This window comes from Amblyraja radiata, chromosome 49 (assembly GCF_010909765.2).
Source record: "Amblyraja radiata isolate CabotCenter1 chromosome 49, sAmbRad1.1.pri, whole genome shotgun sequence".
Lineage (NCBI taxonomy): Eukaryota > Metazoa > Chordata > Chondrichthyes > Rajiformes > Rajidae > Amblyraja > Amblyraja radiata.
The window spans coordinates 2,942,705-2,962,959 of record NC_046004.1 but is presented as its reverse complement, the minus strand read 5'-3'; the positions used below and the strand labels follow the sequence as shown (position 1 = coordinate 2,962,959).

Genomic DNA, 20,255 nt, shown 5'->3' with positions numbered 1-20,255 from the left:
CACTCCCAAATCACCTTATATTTTGAGCTGAATGACTCGCCGGACATAGAAAGAGGTATACTCTGGGAAGCTTCAAACGCCTATATTAGGGGCCAACTTGTCTCTTTTGTCTCCAACCTGAAAAGAACCGAGACGTCCCAAACGGCAGACCTGTTATAAAAAATAAAGGACATTGATGACAAATATGCAACTGACCCAGACCCTAACCTTTACAAAGAACGCCTCAGGTTACAAACAGACTTTGACCTCACGTCTACTAATAAAGCCAAGCTACGACTTCTTAAATCTAGGCAACACTTTTTTGAATCTGGGGATAAAGCTGGGAAGCTTTTGGCCCATCAGGCCAGAACCGAGGCGACTTCACGGCTAATTCCAGCCATTAGATCCAGCTTAGGGGAGATTCATACCGATCCTCTTAGAATTAATGAAGCATTTGCTCAATTCTACGCTGAACTATACGCTTCCGATTGTCCTCCCACTGCAGGCGACATGCTCAGTAGTATGACGTTTCCCCGAATTGACGATGAAGCCACGAGAGACTTGGGTGGTCCCATAACTGTTGCTGATGTCCAAGCAGCCATCACATCGCTGCAAAGCGGAAAGTCACCCGGCCCTGACGGCTTCACTGTAAAATATTACAAAGCTTTCTCTGCTCTCCTCGCACCAGTCCTGAGAGATATGTACAATGCGGCGTTTTTACATCGTCGCCTACCGCCCACCTTGTCGTGGGCTATTATCTCCTTAATTCTTAAAAAGGAGAAAGATCCCCTGCTTTGTAGTAGCTATATACCAATTTCACTCCTGAATGTGGACCTCAAAATCCTCTCTAATGCCCCTGCGCTCCGTCTTCAATGAGTGATGCCCTCTATTATCTCGTTAGATCAAACAGGGTTCATACCAGGCCGACAGTTTTCTCACAATACTAGGCGTCTCCTTAACATCATCCATTCACCGAGTAGTGAGACCCCGGAGATAGTGGTCTCCCTCGACGCCGAAAATGCTTTCGACAGGGTCGAGTGGAGGTACCTATATGAGGCTATGGACAGGTTTGGCCTCGGTAACAGTTTTATTCTTTGGGTCAGTCTATTATACTCGTCCCCGGTGGCCTCAGTACAAACAAACGGCACACTGTCGCCCCACTTCCCCGTTCAGAGAGGTACCAGACAGGGTTGCCCGTTATCACCACTCCTGTTTGCTGTCGCGATAGAACCCTTGGCGGTCTGGTTACGCTCAGAGAATGGGCTTTAAAGGTATTACACGGTTCGACACAACTCATAAAGTCTCATTGTATGCGGATGACCTGTTCCTGTACATCTCGAACCCAGTTAGCTCTCTCCCTGTGATTACGAATATTTTAGAACGGTTTGTGCGTATTCTGGTTATAACCTTAACTACCAAAAGAGTGAGCTATTACCGATTAACGCATTGGCTAAGCAGCTCCCTCGCTCTTTAACCTCATTAAAATGGGCAGAGGACGGGTTTCCCTACCTCGGCGTCTTTATCACAACACCCTTATCTGATATGTTCCGCACAAACTTTCTGCCTCTGGTTGAGAAAGCCGAAAGATATTTTGACCGCTGGTCAGTTTTACCGCTATCCCTCGTGGGCCGGATAAATCTGGTCAAGATGGTCGTCCTACCCAAATTCCTGTATCTTTTCCAGCACGTCCCTATACTTATCACTAAATCTTTTTTTGATCAATTAGAAAGGACAATATCTAAATTTTTATGGGGGTAGCAAACCGGCTAGAATCTGAAAGGTAATACTGCAGTCTCCTAAGAGTGACGGCGGTTTGGCACTTCCTGACTTTAGGCGATACTATTGGGCAGCTAACTTGCAAAAACTCCTGTATTGGATGAATGATGATTGCGACCACCTACCGACCTGGGTACACATGGAAAAGGCGAGTTCACGTCTCCCGTTGCGGTCTGACAGACCAGCCATGGGACTCTGCCTTGGAATTGATCCATTCTTCCTCCATGTGTGCCCGTCATGGCCTAATCCAATGCAAAGCCCTTCACAAAGTCCACTACACAAATGCAAGATTATCTAGAATTTACCCCGCTGTTAGGGACACCTGCAACAGGTGTAATCAATCTCCTGCCAACCATAGCCATGTGTTTTGGTCTTGCCCTAAGCTAGCAGCCTTTTGGAAGAGTGCTTTCGACTTGATAAGCAGAGCCTACGGCCAGACAATTCCTCCAAACCCACTGTCAGCCATTTTCGGTACCCCTCCCAACACCAACCTCTCTGTTGCAGTGAAGCGGGTCCTAGCGTTTACAACCTTGTTAGCCCGGAGACTGATCTTGCTTAACTGGAGGCTCACCTGTCCCCCGACACACGCCCGCTGGATTAAGGAGGTGCTTTACAATTTAAAGCTTGAAAAACTTAGGTTCTCTCTCAAATGTTCTACCAAGAGATTCCTAGATACATGGAACCCTTTCTTGGAACTTGTTAACTCTCTCAACTTGACCCCGGAATCGGAAGAGGACTGAGTGGTCTCCACCATTGTTCTGCTCTACTGCAGCTGCTCTCCCCTTAACCCCCCCCCCCCCCCCCCACACTTATTTATTTAATTACTTACTTATTTACTGTTATTAGTGACTTTTTTTTTTTTTTTTAGTACTTTTTGTTTCGTTTATCTTACCATATTTGTGTGGATGTGTACGTATGTGAGTGTTGTTTGTCCCCGTTTGGTTCCGACCTGATTCGGGTGGGTTGAAGGTGGGTAAGGGTAAGGGCTTTGAGGGTCGCTTACATCCTGTTGCACAATTATGCCTTGATTGTCACTGTCTGTTATCATTGTATGTATGCAAATTGCTGTGAAATTCAAATAAAAAGATTTAAATCAAAATTCACAAGTTCACAAGTCATTGGAACAGAATTGCGGCATTCGACCCATTGAGTCTACTCCGCCATTGGATCAATGCTGATCTTGCCTCCTGATACCATTTTCCTGTCTTCTCCCCATAACCTCTGACACCCGTTCTAATCAAGAATGTGTCTATCTCTCCCTTAAAAATCTCCACTGACATGGCCTCCACAGCCCTCTGTGTGGATTGCGTGAAAATGTTTGTTCAAATGTCCATGACTAACGTCATTGTTTCATCACTCCGTGAATACTCTGGAGGGTTGGCGCGAGTATTAATGTCGCGCTCCTTGCTCCATCGTGTTAGCACAGTGAGCTGCCGAGATCATAAAGAATGGGTCGGGCTCCGATTCTATACGTGAAGGAGATCTCCTATCCAATTCTGGCACTGTTTGGAATCCCTGGTAAGTCCAGGCACATCGTTTAACGTTACCGCGCGTTCTGTGTTGCGATACGGAAACAAAGAACTGCCGATGCTGATTTACAAGAAAAAAACTTCCATTTGTGCGGGACTAACGCAGCGGGTCAGGAGAAGCTCGGGAACACATGGGTCTCCAGAGATGCTGTTGACCCGCTGAGTTACTCCAGCACTTTATTTCCTAATTTTGTAATCCAGCATCTCCAGTATGTTGTTTCCAAATGTCACTACTCCACGACGAAGTTTCTTCAAGCTATGCAACATTCAAAAAACATCCCTGAGGGCAGTTCTTCGAGACTCTCTCACTGCTCCCCGTCTGGGTTTGCTGCTGCTCTCCCGCTCATCTATAGGAAGTGCCCCAACTCGAATTGTCACCTTCCCATGTTCTGCCGAGATGCTGCCTGGCCGGCCGTGTTATTCCAGCACTTTGTGATTCTGTGATTTTGTGACTTTGTGATTAGTATTCTGATATCGTTTTTGTCAGCTCCTTCCGCTCTCTGCGACCACTTGCATTCGCAGTCTCAGTGCCTCCTTAGCTCTGTGTCTTTTCGCCTTCGCTTTGCCTTCCTTACAAGAACCTTATCGTTCTCAACTGCGCTTGAAGGGGAAAATTGGATTATATCTCTTAGTCTCATTCATTTTGTGCTAAATGTCCTCGTCCGTACCTCGCGAATTGTTCCTGCTTCGGCAAAGACACTTTGATTTAAGCTCCTGACCGTCGAGTTCAGCGGCGCTGGGGAACGGACCTACTCCTGGTGCGGGAGTTTGATCCGATTGATCCCTGTGCCTAATAGAACCCCGTGCTGGCAATGTAAAGACCCTTACGCTTGATGCCGAGAGATATTTGGTAATAAGCGCAGACAGCGTATCCAATACCCCCACAAGTGGTGTTAATGACAGCATCCCCGCTGCTAGTGCAGCAAGGTCTATTCTATGTTGTACCTTCCGAGCTCCCAATGCCATGATTCTTTAAGAACCACAGACACCAAGGAACCAAAGGGCAAAAGTCTAAATGACCAATGTAATAGAACACAGAACATACATCAAAGAACATACAACAAACAGTTCAGCATAGGAACAGGACCTTTGGCTTATAATGTCCATGCCGACGTGGTGGCAAGTTAAACTAATCTCATACACCTGATCCACATCCCCATACTCCCTGTCCCCATACTTCCTGTCCCCATACTCCCTGTCCCCAATACTCCCTGCTTAACCATGTGTAAAACTGAAAACTTCTCCAAATTGTCTTTCTAATCTGTTTCCACCGCCAATCCTGGCGGCGCATTCTAGGCACCCGCAACCCTCAATGTTCTTAACGTTTTAGAGAGTGCTAACGTTTAAAGCACATTTACATGGCAAGCGTTCGTTTACACAGAGGGTGCTGGGTGTCTGTGTGTCTGGAACATGCTGCCAGGATTGTTGGTGGAGGCAGATGCCATGGTCGGCTTCAGGAGGCTTCTGCATATATATATATATGTGTGTGTGTGTGTGTGTGTGTGAAGAGAATGGAGAGGCGTGTCTCGTGTGCAGGCAGAAGTCGGAGTTTAACTTGGCATCAAGTGTGCTGTGAAAGGCGTGTACCTATGCTGTAATGTTCTATGTTTTATGTGGCTATCTGCATGGTTTCCTCTCCAACTAAGCCTCTTTCCTTACTGTTGCACATGACGGAACATTAATTAGTTATTTCCCTCCACTTTGTTCTTCCCCCAGCGAACGTGCTGACGGCTGTGATCCTGTGCCGGGGAAAGTGCGGTCTCACCAAAGGAATCACCCGCTACATGGTGGCGATGGCAATGTCCCACCTGCTGGTGGTCATCTCCCACGTGTTTCTCAGGGAAATCTACATTTACCACAACCCTTATTCCTTTCTCTCGCTCAGCACATTGTGTTCTTCATACATACACTTGCGGGTCGCCATCCTGGACTATTCCGTCTGGTTAACCGTGTCCTTCACCTTTGATCGTTTTGTCAGCATTTGCTGCCCGAAGCTGAGACTCACGTATTGCACGGATAAGACGGCCGCCGTGGTCATTGGGTCCTTGTGCGCATTGAGCTGTTTAAAATACATCCCCTTTCACTTCATGTACGAGCCACGTTTCTCCGTGGACAATGTGAACTGGGGATGCCGGCCCAAAGCCGTGTACTTCACTTCCATCGGCTGGGTAGCTTTCACCTGGCTATGCAGCGCCTCTCTCTCCTTACTCCCCATTGGTCTTATCATATTTCTGAATGGGCTGACGGTCCGGTACATCGTAGCAGCCAGCAGAGTCCGCCGGCGCCTGAAGTCACTGGAAGGCAAGGACACCGAGGCGGAGAATCGGCGCAATGCCATCATTTTACTCTTCACCGTGTCCGGCACCTCCATATTACTCTGGGCGACGGCTACGGTAACTTTAATCTGCACTCGGGTCACCGTTAACTTCGTTGGCGCGGATCTCACGAGCCCCTCGACCATCGCCAACGAAGTAGGAATCTTACTTCTTCGGGTCAGCTGCTGCGCGAACACCTGTATCTATGCAATGACACAAAGCAAGTTTAGAAAGCAGTTGAAGAACGGGATTAAGATTCTAACTCGTGTCATTATTAGCCCCATGAAACAGGCGAAGCAGTGAGCCGTGAGTTGGAATTTGATTTTGTCATCTCTGTTTTCTGTATTCCACTCACCGAAGTTCACCATTCAGTGGAAGCCCCCAATCCGACACATTGCGTGTCAATTCCCTCTGTAGATGTTACCTGTCACGTTCAGTTCGTCCAGCACGTTATGTTTTGCTCAAGACTCCAGCCTCTATCGATCCTTGTATCTATTCTGTGCCTCAGTTCCGACTGAAGCGGTTTCGTTGAACAGGGGATGTAATAATATTTACCTGGGAATATGGATAAAACGTGCCACCGCATCACGGATAACAACTAGGTCATCTGCAGAACATAAACGAGGTGCTGGAGCAACTCAGTGGATCGGGCAGCATGCCTCAAATATAAGAGATATAGATATGGTTGGCTGGATAGAGGATAGGCACACGATGCTGGAGTAACTCAGTGGGCCAGGCAGCATTTCTGGAAAGAAGGAATGGGTGACGTTTCGGGTCTAGAGCCTTCTTCAGACTCGGTACTTCAGCATTCTGTGTCTATCTTCCATTTAGACCAGCATCTGCAGTTCTTTCCTCCACATTTTGATAACCCATTCCTCTCTCCAGAGTTGCTGCCGATCCCGCTGAGTTACACGAGCTTTTTGTGTCCATCGTCGATTTAAACCAGCACCGGTAGTTCTTTCCTCAAGTCAAGTCAAGTTTATTCGTCACATACACATACGGGATGTTCAGTGAAATGAAAAGTGGCAATGCTTGCGGATTTTGCAAAAAACTACAAAACAGAATGGAACAGAATCAGTAATTACATATTTGTGGAAAAAAGAGAAAAAACAGCAATTTTAACAAGACACCACACAACAGTAAATTGGTACAGTAAGTTAGTCCTTGGTGAGATAGGAGTTTACAGTCCTAATAGCCTCTGGGAAGAAACTCCTTCTCATCCTCTCTGTTTTCACAGCATGGCGACGGAGGAGTTTGCCTGAACGTAGCAGCTGGAACAGTCTGTTGCAGGGGTGGAAGGGGCCCCACGTGATCTTGTTGGTCCTGGAGTTGCATCTTCTGATGTATAGTTCCTGCAGGGGGGCGAGTGTAGTTCCCATAGTGCGTTCAGATTCAGATTCAGATTCAGATTCAACTTTAATTGTCATTGTCAGTGTACAATACAGAGACAACGAAATGCAGTTAGCATCTCCCTGGAAGAGCGACATAGAATATGATTTCAATAAATAAATCTATTTACATGCATACAGTCATAGTGTTTTTCCTGTGGGAGGATTGTCCGGGGGGGGGGTGATTGGCAGTCACCGAGGTACAGTGTTGAGTAGTGTGACAGCCGCAGGGAAGAAGCTGTTCCTGGACCTGCTGCTCCGGCAACGGTGAGACCTGTAGCGGCTCCCGGATGGTTGGTGGGTAAACAGTCCATGGTTGGGGTGAGAGCAGTCCTTGGCGAGGCTGAGAGCCCTTCGCAGACAACGCTTGCTTTGGACAGACTCAATGGAGGGGAGCGAGGAACCGGTGATGCGTTGGGCAATTTTCACCACCCTCTGCAGTGCTTTCCGGTCGGAGATGGAGCAGTTGCCATACCATGCTGTGATACAGTTGGTAAGGATGCTCTCGATGGTGCAGCGGTAGAAGTTCACCAGAATCTAAGGAGACAGATGGACCTTCTTCAGTCTCCTCAGGAAGAAGAGACGCTGGTGAACCTTCTTGACCAGAGTTGAGGTATTTTGGGTCCAAGAGAGGTCATAGAAACATAGAAACATAGAAAATAGGTGCCGGAGTAGGCCATTCGGCCCTTCTAGCCTGCACCGCCATTCAATATGATCATGGCTAATCATCCAACTCAGTATCCTGTACCTGCCTTCTCTCCATACCCCCTGATCCCTTTAGCCACAAGGGCCACATCTAACTCCCTCTTAAATATAGCCGATGAACTGGCCTCAACTACCTTCTGCGGCAGAGAATTCCAGAGATTCACCACTCTCTGTGAAAAAAGTTTTCCTCATCTCGGTCCTAAAAGATTTCCCCTTTATCCTTAAACTGTGACCCCTTGTTCTGGACTTCCCCAACATCGGGAACAATCTTCCTGCATCTAGCCTGTCCAACCCCTTAAGAATTTTGTACGTTTCTATAAGATCCCCCCTCAAACTTCTAAATTCTAGCTAGTACAAACCGAGTCTATCCAGTCTTTCTTCATATGAAAGTCCTGACATCCCAGGAATCAGTCTGGTGAACCTTCTCTGTACTCCCTCTATGGCAAGTATGTATTTCCTCAGATTAGGAGACCAAAACTGTAGCGCAATACTCCAGGTGTGGTCTAACCAAGACCCTGTACAACTGCAGTAGAACCTCCCTGCTCCTATACTCAAATCCTTTTGCTATGAATGCTAACATAGCATTCGCCTTCTTCACTGCCTGCTGGACCTGCATGCCTACTTTTAATGACTGGTGTACCATGACACCCAGGTCTCGTTGCATCTCCCCCTTTCCTAATCGGCCACCATTCAGATAATAATCTACTTTCCTGTTTTTGCCACCAAAGTGGATAACCTCACATTTATCCACATTATACTGCATCTGCCATGTATTTGCCCACCAACCAGCCTATCCAAGTCACCTTGCAGCCTCCTAGCATCCTCCTCACAGCTAACACTGCCCCCCAGCTTCGTGCCATCCGCAAACTTGGAGATGTTGCATTCAATTCCCTCGTCCAAATCATTAATATATATCGTAAATAGCTGGGGTCCCAGAACTGAGCCTTGTGGTACCCCACTAGTCACTGCCTACCATTGTGAAAAGGACCCGTTTACTCCTACTCTTTGCTTCCTGTCTGCCAGCCAGTTCTCTATCCACATCAATACTGAACCCCCAATACCGTGTGCTTTAAGTGTGTATACTAATCTCTTATGTGGGACCTTGTCGAAAGCCTTCTGAAAGTCCAGATATAACACATCCACTGGTTCTCCCTTATCCACTCTACTAGTTACATCCTCGAAAAATTCTATAAGATTCGTCAGACATGATTTACCCTTCATAAATCCATGCTTACTGTGTCCAATGATTTCACCACTTTCCAAATGTGCTGCTATCCCATCTTTAATAACTGATTCTAGCAGTTTCCCCACTACCGACGTTAGACTAACTGGTCTGTAATTCCCCGTTTTCTCTCTCCCTCCCTTTTTAAAAAGTGGTGTTACATTAGCTACCCTCCAATCCTCAGGAACTACTCCAGAATCTAAAGAGTTTTGAAAAATTATCACTAATGCATCCACTATTTCTGGGGCTACTTCCTTAAGTAGGAGATGTTGACCCTCAGGAACCTGAAGCTGGAGACACGTTCCACCTCCGTCCCGTTAATGTGGATGGGAGTGTGCGTGCCGCCCCTAGACTTCCTGAAGTCTACAATGAGCTCCTTGGTCTTCTTGGAATTAAGGACCAGGTTGTTGTCAGCGCACCATGCTGCTAGGAGCTGGACTTCCTCCCTATTGGCCGACTCATCGTTGTTGCTGATTAGGCCAATCACCGTTGCATCATCTGCATACTTGACGATGGTGTTAGTACCATGTACAGGTGTGCAGTCGTAGGCGTAGAGGGAGTAGAGGAGGGGGCTCAGCACACAGCCCTGTGGAACGCCGGTTTTCAGGGTGAGGGTTGAAGAGGTGTGCTTGTCTAACCTAACAGACTGGGTTGGTTAGAAAGTCCAGTATCCAGTTGCAGAGGGAGGGGTCGATGCCCAGGTCACCGAGTTTGGTGATCAGTTTAGAGGGTGTAATGGTGTTGAATGCTGAGCTGTAATCGATGAACAGCATGCAGTAGAACTTTGCAAGTGTAAGTGTCTCTGTTGTCGAGGTGGGAGAGGGTGGAGTGAAGTGCCGTTGAGATGGCATCCTCCGTACTCCTGTTCTTGCAGTAGGCATACTGATAGGGATCCAATGTGGGGGCTAGGCAGCCTTTGAGGTGTGCCAGGACCAGCCTCTCGAAGCACTTGGTGATGACGGGAGTAAGTGCAACTGGGCGGAACTCGTTGAGGCTTGCCGCAGTGGAGTGTTTTGGCACCGGCACGATAGAGGTGGTTTTAAGGCACGTGGGGACAACTCCTTGGGCAAGTGACAGGTTGAAGATGTCAGTCCAGACGTCTGTCAGCTGCGCAGCAAAGGCCCTGAGGACGCGCCCGGGGATGCTGTCAGGGCCAGCAGCCTTACGCACATTAGTCCTACTCAGTGCCACGTTCACGTCGTTGGGGGTGAGTGTGAGGGGTTGGTGATCAGCAGGGAGCACAGCCTTGATGACTGCCTCTAGATTGTCCCTGTCGAAGCGGCCATAGAAGTGGTTAAGCTCCTCAAGGAAGGAGGCGTTTCTGGATGTGGGGGTGGTGTTGGTGGGTCTATAGTCCGTGATGGCCTGGATGCCTTCCCACACGCGTCGGGGGTCGGAGTTGTTGTTGAAGTGCTCCTCAATCTTGAGCTTATGGCAGTGCTTGGCCTTCTTGATGCCCCTCTTCAGGTTAGCCCTGGATGAACTGTAGGCTCGAGCATAGCCTGACCTGCAAGCGGTGTCCCGTGCTTTCAGCAGTAGCCTGACCTCGCTGTTCATCCATGGCTTCTGATTCGGGAATATGGTCACCCGTTTGAGGGAGGTGACACTATTGATGGCGGAGTTTATAAAGTCCAGAACAGAGGATGCGTAGGAATCAATGTCCGTGTGGGAGTCAAGGGTGGCATGGGCTGCAAACGCCTTCCAGTCAGTGTTTCCAAAACACTGCTGAAGTGTGGAGTCCGCTTCCTCTGACCAGACTTTAACTGTCCTCACAGTGGGTTTAACCCGTCTGATGACTGGGGAGTACTTAGGGAGCAGGAACAATGAGAGGTGATCAGACTGACCAATGTGGGGGAGGGGGACGGCTTTGTAAGCTTCAGCCATGTTAGTGTACACTTTGTCCAGTGTCTTGTCTACTCTAGTGGGGAAGGAGACATGTTGGTGGAATTTGGGGAGTACAGTCTTCAGGTTGGAGTGATTGAAGTCATCCGCAACAATGAAGGCTGCCTCGGGGTTGTGAGGTGTTTGCTAATGGCAGTATGCAGCTCTTTCATTGCAAGCTTGGCATTAGCATCAGGAGGGATATAGGCTGCAGTCACAACAGTGGAGGTAAACTCTCTGGGCAGATAAAACGGTCTGCATCTAACCAAGAGGAACTCAAGGTTCAGCCGAACGCACTACTCTCTGCAGAGCCTTCATATCCTAGTCAGAACAGTTCCTGTAGTTTGATGATGCATGTGAACCAATCACACATAAGCCAGCATCACTAACTCCACCCCACTATAACACTTATGATAACACTCTTTCCCGGTACTGCCAGTTCGAGCCGCTAGGATGAACTGACAACCTGTCATCCTCAATGCTGCTAAGTTTCAAGTGCTCATTAAAGATGTGTTAAAACATGATTTGAGAATTAAGGGACAGAAGTTTAGGGGTAACATGAGGGGGAACATCTTTACTCAGAGAGTGGTAGCTGTGTGGAATGAGCTTCCAGTTGAAGTGGTGGCGGCAGTTTCGATTTTAGCATTTAAAAATAAATTGGATAGGTATATGGACGGGAAAGGAATGGAGGGTTATGGTCTGAGTGCAGGTAAATGGGACTAGGGGAGAGTAAGTGTTCGGCACGGACGAGAAGGGCCGAGATGGCCTGTTTCCGTGGTGTAATTGTTATCTGGTTATATGTTATATACGGTTATAACTCATATACTGCTCTGGCTCGTGTTTACTTGGCGTCAGAAGTGATCTGACCTTCGTCTTCTGTATAACGGTTTTTATTTTTATTATTTGGTGAGTTTTGTTTTACTTTACGATGACTTCTTGTCGAAAGCCTGATCCTCTTGTCTTTGATGCGGATATCAGCGGACGCTGGGCTACGTTTGAAATTGATTACCAGCACTACATGAACATTGCACACCGAAATGAACCAGATGCTGTCAAGGCCTCTCTCCTGCTCAACCTTGCGGGCACAGACGCCCTTCGTCGATCAAGAACATTCCGCTATGCTCCAGCAGTGCGCAATGCTAACGTTTAGGTAATAACCCCAGCTGAATCTCCTGACGACCCCAATGTCCTGCTGCGTAAATTGAGCCAGATCTGTGACCAGCCCTCAAATCACATTTTGGATAGGGCGAGGTTCATCTCTTGACCTCAGCTCCCTGGCGAACGGGTAGACTCGTTTATATCTGAATTGATATCTAGCCCAACGTGGTCGGTTCGAACTCATGCCGATTGATCAGCTGACTTAATCAGCTAACGAGGGACATATTAGTGAATGGCATGAGCGATTTAAAGCTCAGATCAGAGCTTCTGAGACGGCCAGATTTGACGCTTGACGAAGCTGTGCACGCATGCAGAACTGCTGAATTCATCGACCCCATAGACGGCTCGCATGAAACAAAAACCATCAATCTGACGGACCTCACTAGGCAGCGAACAAACACAGGTAACAGGCGATTTACGACCCGAGCCAGTCAGGCAGTTCACAGCGGTCCACAGCAGAGATGACCCAACTCCAATTACTTACACAAAACAGACAATCAGCCTGCCCCGCCCTCGGGAAAACATGCAATTATTGCAAAAAGTTGAATCACTTTGCTTCAGTTTGTAGGGCCTCAATCCGGGCTCGGGGGGGGAGGAATTCGCCAAGCTCCAAATGTAATCTCAAATTTTTTGCAACGAGACAGCAACAGTATCACTCCCCAATTCAAGTTCGAAGCTGCCCCAGACTACAGCCCAATTGACTCTCAAGATGATTAGACTGTTTACTCTTTACAGCATGTTGCTGCCAAGAACTCAGATCCGACCGTGACGATATCTGTAAACAATGTGGACTTTGGCGCGAAATTAGATACGTGGTGTAAAGTGAACACAATGTCAATCAATCTCTTCAAACAAGATTAGAACTAACGAGCCTCTTATCAAGGACAAGTCCACTTTACATGCTTTCGGAGGGGAGGTATTGGTTCCTCTGGGCAAAACCAACTTGAGATGTGTATTGAAAAGATCCATGATGGATTTAACCTTTTTTATCCTGAACTTTGATTCAGCCATCCTGCTTGGCAATCGTGCCTGTCAGGAGCTGGGGCTGATTTCCTTTGACAAAACTGTCCACAAGCTGCAAATTTCGTTTGAGCCGCTGAGTGAATTCCCTGATCTTTTCGACAACAACCTAGGCAAGTTGCCTGTGGCCTACAATATTATTACTGACCCCGATGTGACGCCCGTCATCCGAACCCCGCACCGATTGTCATTTGCCATGACTGACAGGATTCATTCTATGCTGAAGGACATGGCCTCCATAGGCGTAATTGAAGCAGTCAGCGACCACACTGCCTGGGTCTCGACCATGATTGCCACATTCAAGAAGGGAAAGAAGGTTCAATGGTTGGGTTTTAATGGTGGAGTAGCAAGATGGATTCAACAGTGGCTGAATGGGAGATGCCAGAGAGTAATGGTGGATGGTTGTTTGTCAGGTTGGAGGCCAGTGACGAGTGGGGTGCCACAGGGATCTGTGTTGGGTCCACTGTTGTTTGTCATGTACATCAATGATCTGGACGATGGTGTGGTAAATTGGATTAGTAAGTATGCAGATGATACTAAGATAGGTGGGGTTGCGGGTAATGAAGTAGAGTTTCAAAGTCTACAGAGAGATTTATGCCAGTTGGAAGAGTGGGCTGAAAGATGGCAGATGGAGTTTAATGCTGATAAGTGTGAGGTGCTACATCTTGGCAGGACAAATCAAAATAGGACGTACATGGTAAATGGTAGGGAATTGAAGAATGTAGGTGAACAGAGGGATCTGGGAATAACTGTGCACAGTTCCCTGAAAGTGGAATCTCATGTAGATAGGGTGGTAAAGAAAGCTTTTGGTGTGCTGGCCTTTATAAATCAGAGCATTGAGTATAGAAGTTGGGATGTAATGTTAAAATTGTACAAGGCATTGGTGAGGCCAATTCTGGAGTATGGTGTACAATTTTGGTCGCCTAATTATAGGAAGGATGTCAACAAAATAGAGAGAGTACAGAGGAGATTTACTAGAATGTTGCCTGGGTTTCAGCAACTAAGTTACAGAGAAAGGTTGAACAAGTTAGGGCTTTATTCTTTGGAGCGCAGAAGGTTAAGGGGGGACTTGATAGAGGTTTTTAAAATGATGAGAGGGATAGACAGAGTTGACGTGGAAAAGCTTTTCCCACTGAGAGTAGGGAAGATTCAAACAAGGGGATATGACTTGAGAATTAAGGGACTGAAGTTTAGGGGTAACATGAGGGGGAAATTCTTTACTCAGAGAGTGGTAGCTGTGTGGAATGAGCTTCCAGTGAAGGTGGTGGAGGCAGGTTCGTTTTTATCATTTAAAAATAAATTGGATAGTTATATGGATGGGAAAGGAATGCAGGGTTATGGTCTGAGCGCAGGTATATGGGACTAGGGGAGATTATGTGTTCGGCACGGACTATATAACCATATAACCATATAACAATTACAGCACGGAAACAGGCCATCTCGGCCCTACAAGTCCGTGCCGAACAACTTTTTTCTCTTAGTCCCACCTGCCTGCACTCATACCATAACCCTCCATTCCCTTCTCATCCATATGCCTATCCAATTTATTTTTAAATGATACCAACGAACCTGCCGCCACCACTTCCACTGGAAGCTCATTCCACACCGCTACCACTCTCTGAGTAAAGAAGTTCCCCCTCATGTTACCCCTAAACTTCTGTCCCTTAATTCTGAAGTCATGTCCTCTTGTTTGAAGCTTCCCTATTCTCAAAGGGAAAAGCTTGATCACGTCAACTCTGTCTATCCCTCTCATCATTTTAAAGACCTATATCAAGTCCCCCCTTAACCTTCTGCGCTCCAGAGAATAAAGACCTAACTTATTCAACCTATCTCTGTAATTTAGTTGTTGAAACCCAGGCAACATTCTAGTAAATCTCCTCTGTACTCTCTCTATTTTGTTGACATCCTTCCTATAATTGGGCGACCAAAATTGTACACCATACTCCAGATTTGGTCTCACCAATGCCTTGTACAATTTTAACATTACATCCCAGCTTCTATACTCAATGCTCTGATTTATAAAGGCTAGCATACCAAAAGCTTTCTTTACCACCCTATCTATATGAGATTCCACCTTCAAGGAACTATGCACGGTTATTCCCAGATCCCTCTGTTCAACTGTATTCTTCAATTCCCTACCATTTATCATGTACGTCCTATTTTGATTTGTCCTGCCAAGGTGTAACACCTCACATTTATCAGCATTAAACTCCATCTGCCATCTTTCAGCCCATTTTTCCAAATGGCCTAAATCACTCTGTAGACTTTGGAAGTCCTCTTCATTATCCACAACACCCCCTATCTTGGTATCATCTGCATACTTACTAATCCAATTTACCACCCCTTCATCCAGATCATTGATGTGCATGACAAACAACAAAGGACCCAACACAGATCCCTGAGGCACCCCACTAGTCACCTGCCTCCAACCCGACAAACAGCCATCCACCATTACCCTCTGGCTTCTCCCATTCAGCCACTGCTGAATCCATCTTGCTATTCCTGCATTTATACCCAACAGTTTAACCTTCTTAACCAACCTTCCATGAGGAACCTTGTCAAAGGCCTTACTAAAGTCCATATAGACAACATCCACTGCTTTACCCTCGTCAATTTCCCTAGTAACCTCTTCAAAAAATTCAAGAAGATTAGTCAAACATGACCTTCCAGACTAGAAGGGTCGAGATGGCCTGTTTCCGTGCTATAATTGTTATATGGTTATATGGTTATATGGAACGAAATCCGTCTGTGCATCAACCAGAAAGACCTGAACACTGCCATTAAGCGCCCACACCATCCCATGAAGACCGTGGAGGATGTTACGGCAAATGTCGGAATGGCCACCCTCTTTTCTGTGCTCGATGCAAAGAACTCTTTCTGGCAGTTACCGCTGGACAAGAAGTCATCAGACCTCACCACATTTGCCACCCCATTCGGCAGATATAAATTCCTGGGAATGCCATTCGGAATCAACTCCGCCAGTGAAGTCTTCCAGAGAACCATGCAGCAATTATTCGAGGGCCTACCTTGTCCTATCATTGTTGACGATATCCTCGTATATGGCAAAGACGCAGCAGAACACGATCACAATCTCAGGCTCATCTTGGAGCGCACCCACAAGATCAACCTCAAGTTCAATCCTGACAAGTGCAAGTTCCGGGTTCCAGCGGTCTCCTACGTCGGCCACATCTTTACTCCTGATGGCCCTAAATCCGATCCGAAGAAAGCTGCTGCCATCACAGAGATGCCTGTCCCCATAGGCGTGAAAGGCCTGCAACGTTTTCTGGGCATGGTAAACTATCTCGGAAAGTTCATAGCGAACCTCAGCGAAATAAGCTCCACACTGCGGCAGCTGACCAAAAAGGACACTGCATGGTCATGGTTCCCGCAACATCAGGCCGCCTTTGATGTCTTAAAATCAGAATTGACCAGTGCACCGACCCTGATATTTTTCGACCTGAAACGTCCAGTGACGATCACCTGCGATGCATCGAAATTTGGGCTCGGCACAGCCTGCTTGCAACCATCTGCGATGGCACCTGTCACGTATGCCTCTCGCACCATGACCGACACAGAGCAGCACAATGCGCAAATCGAAAAGAAACTGCTGGCTGTCGTTTTTGCCTGCACCAAATTTCGTCCTTGGCAACACATTCATGGTCGAGACGGACCACCAACCGCTGGTGACGATCCTGAACAAGCCCATCCATGCCGCGCCAACTCGCTTGCCGCGCATGATGCTGCTGCTGCAGCGGTATGACTTCACAATTACCTACAAGAAGGGTAAGGACATGCATGTTGCTGACACTCCCTCTCTCGTGCACCTTGGGCATCTTGCGAACAACACCCCCATGAGCAGGAGGATTTCATGGTGCTCGGTGTCGACCTCGTCCCCAGTAAGCAACTGCGTACCCTGGCCGCGCACACTGCCACTGACGATACGCTTCAAACCCTCTCCTCCTTCATCAAAACAGGCTGGCCAGACAAACAATTCGACACGCCCACAGAGGTACAGCCGTACTTCCTGGTACATGATGAACTGGTGGTACAGGATGGTGTTGTGGTTAAGGGTCACAAGGTAGTGATACCCTCATCGCTACGAGACAAATATTTCAAAGAGAGACACAGCGGTCATCCCGGGGATGGCCGAGTACATCCGGGACCGCAGAGCCTCCTGCCCCACTTGCAACAACCTTGCGCCTCATCAGCAGCGGCAGCTCCTTCTGCAACAACCACGTCCATGTCGCTGGCGGCAGACATGTTTGAATGGTGCGGAAAGCACTACCTCGTTCTGGTCGATTCCTTTTCTAACTGGTTTGACCTTGACGAACTGACCTCTCTCACGTCTGACATGGTCATCAAGAAGCTGAAAAGACACTTCTCCGCCCATGGCGCTCCTGTTTGCCTGAGAATCGACAACGGTCGGCAGTTCACCAGCCACATGTTCAAGCGTTTCGCAGACTGATGGAACTTCCAGCACGTCACGATCAGTCCCGAGTATCCACAGAGTTATGGACTCGCTGAACGCGCTGTCAGAAGTGCCAAGCACTTGCTGGAGGGAGCACGCATTTCAAAGTCGGACGTCTATCTCGATCTCCTGAATCTCAGAAACATTGCCAGTGATGAAACCCTGGGATCGCCGGCACAGCGCCTGATGTCAAGATTGACGAGGTCTCCGGTCCCCACCGCACAACAGCAGCTGGTTCCTCGGGTGTTGAAGCCTGCCACTGTCCAGAAACGTCTCCAAGAGAAGCATGACATCCAGAAACGTTCATACGACAGTTTCAGCAGACCACTCAAGCCTCTACTGCCGGGCGAGGTCATCCGTCTACAAACCTCAACTAGACATTCCCGTCTGGGCACTATTGTCAGCCCGACTGACGAGCCACGATCCTACCTGGTGGACTATGAGGGAGCGGTTTACGGGAGAAGTCGAAACCTGCTTGCTGTGAGGGAGCCCCGCTCACTGCCTGATGGTCCCTACGCTCCGCCGCTCCAGTTCCAGCTGCCTTCTGCAATGTCTCCCACCCGTCCCCGCATGCCTTACACGCCTCTTCATCCCTCGGTCTCCACTAACCACGGGGCCTCACCTACCACATGTTTCCCCTTTCGGTCCCCATGAGCCTCTCCCGCGCCATTCTCGCCTCCAGGCTCTCCGTCTCATCTTTCAGGAGAGGGAGGGGAGGGTTGGGTCCGCATGCGCTCGGGCCGTGTTAGCAGACCACCAGACAGATATGGCGAGTATGTTTAACTCCATGGCATGGGTGCCCTTTCCACACTTAATCTTAAGGGGAAAGGATGTAGATTGATGATGCATGTGAACCAATCACACATAAGCCAGCATCACTAACTCCACCCCACTATAACACTTGTACTAATACTTGCTGCCGGCACTGCCAGTTTTGAGCAGCTAGGATGCACTGACAACCTGTTGTCCTCAACGCTGTTAAATTTTAGTGCTCATTAAAGATGTCTTTAAATCATACACGGTCTCTGGTGCCTGTTTACACAAAGAAAATACATCAGCGGCCAAACGAAATTGCCAAGTGCAGGAACTATCTTTGAAGTAGTGGGGAGGTGTCTGACTGCCCTAGGGCTACAGATATGCATGGAGGAGAGAATAATTTCTTATCATGTCTGGAGATGTTTGGCGTTTTCTTTCATTATGATAGCACAACATGTATTCTGAAGAATTCCGAAGAACACAGTCAGGTCAGGACAAACTTGTTTTATTTGTTACGTAAGGCATAAATGCGTCAAGACTTTCTTTAAAAACAAATGCCTTTAATTTTTTGGGCAAGTGGCAGCCAGCTGGTACTGTGTGCAGCTTGGCTCACTTTAGCATTTTCACTTGGGTACAGTATGGATGAAAAGATGCTGGTACTGTTGATGGTCTGCTCCTCGACAGGGCCAAGGAGGGCTTATATTAGGAACACTTCTCCATCCGTTTCCCACCACGGATGGCTGACCTGCTGAGATCTACCGGCATTTTGGAGGGGAATGGACAGGCGACGTGTCGGGTCAGGACCCTTCTTTGGACTGATGGAGTCGGGGGAGAAAGCTGGAAAAAAGAGATAGGGGCGGGACAGACTAGTATATCAGCGGGACAGGCAGCATCTCCAGACAGAAGGAATGGGTGACATTTCAGGTTGAGACCCTTCTTCAGAAGTGATAGGTGGATATAGGTGAGGGAGACACAAGAAACTGCAGATGCTGGAATCTTGCATAGAACACAATTTAGTTAGATGTACATAATCTGTTGCCCAGAGTGCGGGAATCAAGGACCAGAGGACATGGGCTCAAGGTGAAGGGGAAAAGATTTAATAGGAATCTGAGGGGAATGTTTTTTCCACAGAGGGTGGTGAGTGTATGGAACAAGCTGCCAGAGGAGGTGGTTTAGTCTGGGACTATCCCAACGATTAAGAAACAGTTAGACAGGTATATTGGAGGGATAGGAACCAAATACAGGCAGGTGGGACTAGTTTAGCTGGGACATGTTGTCAGGTGTGGGCCAGTTGCGCCGAAGGGCCTGTATCCATCTTGTATGTATGACTCTAACACAAAGTGCTGCACTAACTCAGCGGGTCAGACAGCATCTGTGGAGAACATGGATAGGTGACGTTTCAGTGTGCTGGAGTAACTCAGTGGATCAGGCAGCATCTGTGGAGAACATGGACAGGTGACGTTTCACAGAGTGCTGGAGTAACTCAGCAGGTCAGGCAGCATCTGTGGAGAACATGGATAGGTGACGTTTCACAGTGTGCTGGAGTAACTCAGTGGGTCAGGCAGCATCTGTAGGGAACATGGATAGGTTACATTTCGGGTCGGGACCCTTCTTCAGACTGACACGATGTTAAAAGATGAGGGGGTGATTGGCAGATGAGTGGAGAAAGTGACAGGCGAGAGAAAATAAGGAGATAAAAGGATGTGAGATATGGAGAGAAGAAAGTATATGTGCAACTTTAAGGGACATACGTCAGGTAGCATTTGGAGTATGGCATACAGTTCTGGTCACTCCATTACAGGACTGATATGGAGGCTTTGGGGAAGGTGCAGAGATGGTTAACCAGAATGATTTAAAAAAAGGAACTGCAGATGCTGGTTTTCAAAAAAGGACATAAAATGCTGGAGTAATTCACCCGGACAGGCAGCATTTCTGGAGAGAAGGAATGGGTGATGTATTGGGTCGAGACACAAGAGGGTCTCGACCAGAACGTTACCCATTCCTTCCAGCATTTAGTGTCTACCTAAACAGCGCCTATCCTCGTTGCGGTGTGCCAGC

General features: G+C 47.8%; 1 protein-coding gene across 1 annotated transcript; it reads left to right on the top strand.

Moving 5' to 3' along the window:
* Positions 1-3,203: 3,203 nt before the first annotated feature.
* On the top strand, positions 3,204-5,902 carry LOC116968979 (probable G-protein coupled receptor 139). Its single transcript, XM_033015959.1, has 2 exons — positions 3,204-3,273; positions 5,001-5,902. Exons 1-2 carry the CDS (start codon positions 3,204-3,206, stop codon positions 5,900-5,902), a joined length of 972 nt encoding a protein of 323 aa, XP_032871850.1.
* The last annotated feature ends 14,353 nt before the right edge of the window (positions 5,903-20,255 follow it).